This window comes from Heterodontus francisci, chromosome 22 (genome assembly GCF_036365525.1).
Source record: "Heterodontus francisci isolate sHetFra1 chromosome 22, sHetFra1.hap1, whole genome shotgun sequence".
Classification (NCBI taxonomy): domain Eukaryota; kingdom Metazoa; phylum Chordata; class Chondrichthyes; order Heterodontiformes; family Heterodontidae; genus Heterodontus; species Heterodontus francisci.
Window position 1 is genome coordinate 79,575,617 of NC_090392.1, and position 6,000 is coordinate 79,581,616.

At 41.8% G+C, this 6,000-nt stretch overlaps 1 protein-coding gene across 6 annotated transcripts in view; it reads left to right on the top strand.

Moving 5' to 3' along the window:
• nectin1b (nectin cell adhesion molecule 1b) overlaps positions 1-6,000 on the top strand; it is a 468,850-nt gene that overhangs the window by 109,518 nt on the left and 353,332 nt on the right. For all 6 annotated transcript variants that reach the window (XM_068054140.1, XM_068054136.1, XM_068054139.1 and 3 more), the window contains exon 2: positions 3,677-4,027. In XM_068054140.1, the coding sequence (XP_067910241.1) occupies positions 3,677-4,027 (351 nt within the window). The remainder of the gene's footprint in view (positions 1-3,676; positions 4,028-6,000) is intronic.

Consider the following 6,000-nt stretch of genomic DNA (forward strand, 5'->3'; position numbering starts at 1 on the left):
AGTCCCTTGCAGAGATTTTTATTTTGAAGTGGTGATTATGTTTATATCCTTTCATCAGAAATGATTTTCTTTGACAACATAATAATGTTTGAATCAGACTAGTGAAAATTTGCTTTGCTAATATGTAAAAATTGCCTGTGTTTTCAAGGCAGCAATGATTGTAATGCTTATCTGCTTCAAATCAAGTGTTGGATTGAACGAGCAGTGTTGTTACCAGAATGCTGCAGGCGAGCAGAGAATGTGAGCATTTTGGTGATCGGGAGGGGGTGAGTGTGTGTTTCAATTGCTCAACACAGATAATTCCCTCAAGGTGTTTAGCTAAGTGATACCCCTTTACTGTTAAAATATCCTGTGTTGACAGCTAAAGATCTACTGTTTTAATTTGGATGATTTATTGTCGAGGTCTAATCAGACGCATCCACTTTGTGCGGCCAGAACTTGGAATATAATTTGACACAATGGAGCTTTAAGAAGGACCCTTGTCTGTGTGGGCTGTGGATGGGCTAGAATGGGAGTCATGCCCTTGTTCAGGTTAATTTCAGTATTAAGGAGCTGGTATGTTCAGCACAGTTGGGATTCTTTTTGGCATTCAGAAACCTGTTGAGGGCATAATGGCTGTTTGATGCTTTCATTGTAAATCAGGACGGGGATGGTCTCCATCATTTTGTTACTTTCATTGTAAATCAGGACGGGGATGGTCTCCATCATTTTGTTACTCTTGATCAATGCCTGAGGTGTGGGAAAGTAGAAGAAATGGCAGAGAAATGTAAATTGAGGTTTTTATTGACCTAGTGAAATTCTGGCGCAGCATCTTTTTTGACCATTCTGTTTTGCTCACCTTCCCATGTGTCCTGTACACATTCAATCAGGAATCTGCGAGTTTGTTATTGTGTTAATTAAATTTCAAGTTCCGAATTAATAATTTTTTTGAACCTGCAATTGATGAAATAGGGCGTCACCGTGGTTAGTACCGCAGCCTCACAGCTCCAGCGACCCGGGTTCGGTTCTGGTTACTGCCTGTGCAGAGTTTGCAAGTTCTCCCTGCGTCTGTGTGGGTTTCCGCCGGGTGCTCCGTTCCTCCCACAGCCAAAGACTTGCAGGTTGATAGGTAAATTGGCCACTGTAAATTGCCCCTAGCGTAGGTAAGTGGTAGGAGAATTGTGGGGGCGTAGTAGGGAATATGGGATTAATGTAGGATTAGTATAAAATGGGTGGTTGTTGGTCGGCACAGACTCGATGGGCCGAAGGGCCTGCTTCAGTGCTGTATCTCTAAATAACTAAAAATAATAATGGCTACTGTGCAGAGCATTGTGGTACTCAGAGGAACATTAGGAAGAATGATTTCAAAATGATACAATTACTGATCAGTAAAAGGACAGCTAACGTGATGGGCCAATCAACATCAAAAGAGAAAAGGCTATAAACCCAGTCACTGATTTATAGAGTTTGGTTTATTACAGTGAGACAGTTTGCAATCCTACTGGCAGTAGAGTTGGGCTTATTGATGCTTCTATATTTAAAAACACTTGCTTTCTGTGCAATGCTTACGCTGTAAGTAGATTACATTCACAAAATTGCAAGTGTAGCTGACTGCAAACAACTCTGTGCATGCACAGATCTATTTGGCTAGTACATGCCTAAAGTCTGAATCGGCACAGGAGCACACATACAAATCAGAACTGCACTGGTCCAAGCCGTAAAATTGGTCCAGCCTGCAAAGCCTACCCGTATAACTTCTGGAAAATTGATATTTGCTCAGTAATTGGCTTAGTACATTTAAGAATTTAGGCCCAGTGCTGTGAAGGACTCCCACTGTGCACTGTAATAAGGAAACTGTTGGCATGAAAAGTAATGAAAGATTACCTGGAAACATGGAAAAACAGCCTCTCAGCTCCAAGAATAGATTAATGTTGTCTTGTATGTGTACATGTTGATGTGAGTATTTCATTACTGGACTCCAAGGCAGGCTGAAGGCTAATTAACATGATATACCCCAAGGGGCTTGTTACACATGAACAAAAGTGTTGACTTTCATAAAGTAACTCTGGTTAGTCTGCATGCCTGCGTGTAGCTTTCGGATTAGGCAGTAGTTCTACTTGGAATCATTTTAGGCTTTTTTGATGGAGCCCCTCTGATACAGGCAGCAGCTGTGAATAATATATATATATAAAATAAAAAGGAGGGAGGAGACTTGCAGTGTACACTGCATGCTTTGGCTTTATGTCCAGGTTACGACATCCATGGGTATTCCCTGGAGCAGAGTGAATCTTCGAAAGTTGAGCATATGTATTAAACAGGCACAGCTGTGTAGAGTGGTGACATATCATTGAGGTGTAATAGTCCATTTGATGTATAATTAGATGAATAAATATTCATTTGGTTAGTAATCTACAGTTGAATGGATTCAACTGAAGGGCCTGAATAACGTGGACAGTAATCAATAGGAAATAGGTTTTTGTGTTTTCTGTTTGTTTGGGTTTTTCAGGTTTGTTGTCAGGGAAATATGTGCTCGCCCATGAGAATGGGAATTTGTTCCAAGGTCTGAACACAGGGTCACATGTAAAGCAGCACTTGTCATTTGACAAGCTAGTTGCTGAAATGGAAATAGAATCATAGAATGGTTACAGCACAGAAGGAGGCTATTCGGTCCATTGTGTCTGTGCTGACTCTGTGTAAGAGCAGCCCACCTAGTCCCACTGCCCTGCCTTTTTGTGTCATCTACAGATTTTAAAGTTGTGCCCTTTACACCCAAGTCGAGGCCATTTAACATACATCAAGAAAAGCAGTGCTCCCAACACCAACTCTTGGAGAACCCCACTATGTACCTTCCTCCATCTGAAAAACAACCATCCACCACCACTCTTCTTTCCTGTCACTCAGCCAACTTTGTATCCATGTTGCTACTGTCCCTTTTATTCCTTGGGCTCTATGTTTGCAGCCAAGCCCGTTGGTGTGGCACTTTATCAAATGCCTTTTGGAAGCCCATGTACACCACATCAACTGCATTATCCACATCAATCCTCTCTGTTACCTCATCAAAAAACTCCAGCACATTGTTTCCTAAACTGCAGTTGTCTGTAATCAGCATCTTGCTCCTATTTCTGTAACGTGTTGCACTCTCTCTATCTTGTACCCATGTCCCTCACCAATGGATAACATTTTGTAAAATGATTATCTGTGGCAAGTGTCTCGCTGAGTAGCACTGTCAACTCTTCAGTGGAAAGATTGTGTGTTCAAGCCTAAGTCTAGGAGTTGAATACATAATGCAAGCTGAGACTTCAGTGCAGTATTAAGAGGAGTGCAGCACTGTCTGACATGTTTCCATTTAATACTCTGACTGTTCAGGTGGATGCTAAAGATCCTGTAGCACTTTTGAAGAGGAGCAGTGGAGTTTTCCCAGTGTCCTGGCCAACGTTCATCCCTCAACCAACAGCACAAATTGAATAGTAGGGCCTTTGTTTCCTTTAGTGGGATTTGACTGTGCGTAAAGCTGGCTAAGTAATAACAGTGACTATATTTCATGGCACTTCATTGGCTGTGAAGCACTTTAAGACATTCTGGGATGTGAAAAATGCAAGTTCTTTGTTTTGCATGTGTTAGTGATTTGATTGACAGTATACAGAAAGTATGTTTGTTCCTATTCTGGCTAATTTCTAATGAGAAAATGTTGTTGTAGTTTTTCAGGCTCAAACAGTGACTGTGGATGACAGCGTGTCTGGATTTATCGGCAATGATGTGGTTTTACGCTGCACGTTCACAAACAACAATCCCAACATCAAAGTCACTCAGGTGACGTGGCAAAAGGCAACCAATGGGTCGAAGCAAAATATTGCTATTTTTCATCCGTCTATGGGGGTCTCTGTCCTTCCGCCATACCAAGACAGAGTGTCTTTCAAGCAAGCATCTCTGGAAGATGCCACAATCGAGCTGTCCAGCTTAGAGTTGCAGGATGAAGGTGTGTACATCTGTGAGTTCGCAACCTTCCCGACAGGAAACCGAGAGAGTCAGGTTAACCTCACAGTCTTTGGTAAGTGCTTGTGTAAATCAGAGATAATAATACAATGGCCCAACCTGTGAATAATGGTGTGCATGGAGCTATAGGTATGTTACTGTAGTGGTTATGTTACTGCACTAGCAATGGCAGAAGTCTTGACAAATAATCCAGAGGTCGAGTTGAAACCCAGCCTAGTAGTTTGAGAATTTGAACTCCGTTTTTAAAAAGTCTGGAATCAAAAGCTGGAATCAGTAAAAGTGAGCGTGAAGCTCTGATTGTTGTAAAAATAAAATGGTTCGCCAATATCCTTTTAGGGAAGGAAACCTGCCGTCCTTACCCGGTCTGAGTGACTCCAGTCCTGAGCCAACACGGTTGTCTCCTAACTGCCCTCAGATGCTAAAATCTTAAAGATGCGTTTTCTGTTCTGGTTGGGAGCTGCCTGAACACCCAGACACTCTGACCCATTTTGAGGAACTTGGTCTAACTTTGTAACAGAAGCAGATGAATGTGTTCTTAAACTCACTGATTTGTGGAGTTAATGTACAGTCAGACACACTGACGTACAGAACACACCTATATAATCTCACATCTACTGCACATATATGTACTTATTGGGGATGTATTACATAGGGTATACGGTACAGAAACAGGCCATTTGGTCCAGCCTGTCGATAGTGGCATTCATGCTTCACATGAGCCACCTCCCACCATCCTCCATCTAACCCCATCAACATATCCTTCTGTTCCTTTCTCCCTCATGTCCTTATCTGCTTCCACTTAAATACATCTATGCTATTTGTCTTAACCACTCCTTGTGGTAGTGAGTTCCACTCTCTTGGAAAATAATTTTCTCCTGAATTCCCTATTGGATTTATTAGTGACTATCTTGTATTGTTCCAGCTCCCGCTAGGAGCTGTTCAACATCCTTTTGTAGCTCCTCTTCACCGTGGATCATTGTTTCGGTGAGCTAGGAGTCCTTACAATCTGATGTGAAAATGTTGCTGTTAGGAGCTAGATTTAGTAATGAGTTGTGTGCAATGACCTGTGCTGCATTCAGTGACTCAGAATAAATACAGGGCTTGAGCACTGAGAAATAGATCATTTATGGTTTGTTAGATTTATGCACAATTAGGCATTTGAAAACTGCTTAATGTTTAATTGTTGCGTATTAACATAAAATAAGGCAGCGGTTATTGGCAATTCCAGGGTCATTTCTCCCATACTGCAATAATCCAGGATGGAAACATCTGAAATAGAGACTGCTGCAAACTGTGCAGAGAGGAATAGTTCGAGTGGCCTTTTATCAGAATATTTTGCTTTTGTGTAGAAATATCTGAAACTGAAGCGTGCCGATTTATTGTTGTACCTGTAACCACAGGTGTGTCACATCAGTGTGGAAGTTGCACACAAATGTACATAATAATAGAGAATCTGAACATTGACTCATACATATCAAGGATATACACACTGATAGTCTAACTGTATCTGTGTATTAATCACAGGGCTGTGCTGCATAACTAATTTTGCTGAAGGTTACAATTATTATTTAACTGACAAACTGGCCTTTTTATTAAACATTCTCTCAGGATAGCATCCTCCTGAGTGTCGACCATGGCTCAGTTGGTTGCACTCCTTGCCTCTGATTCAGAAGATTGTGGGTTCAAGGCCCACTCCAGGATTTGAGCACAAAAGTCAAAGCTAATATTCCAGCACAGTGCAGCGCTCCCTCACCACTATCAGTGCTGCCTTGTGAATGAGATGCTAAACCAAGGCCCCGTCTGCCCCCTCGGGTGGAGGTGAAAGATCCCACGGTAATATTTTGAAGGAGAGCAGGGGAGTTCTCCCCAGTGTGCTGGACAATATTTATCCCTCAATCAACATTTAAAAAAACAGATTATCTGCTCATTATCACTTTGCTGTTTGTGGGAGCTTGCTGTGCACAAACTGGCTGCTGTGCTTCCTGTATTACAACAGTAACTACACTTTAAAAGTGCTTCATTAGCTGT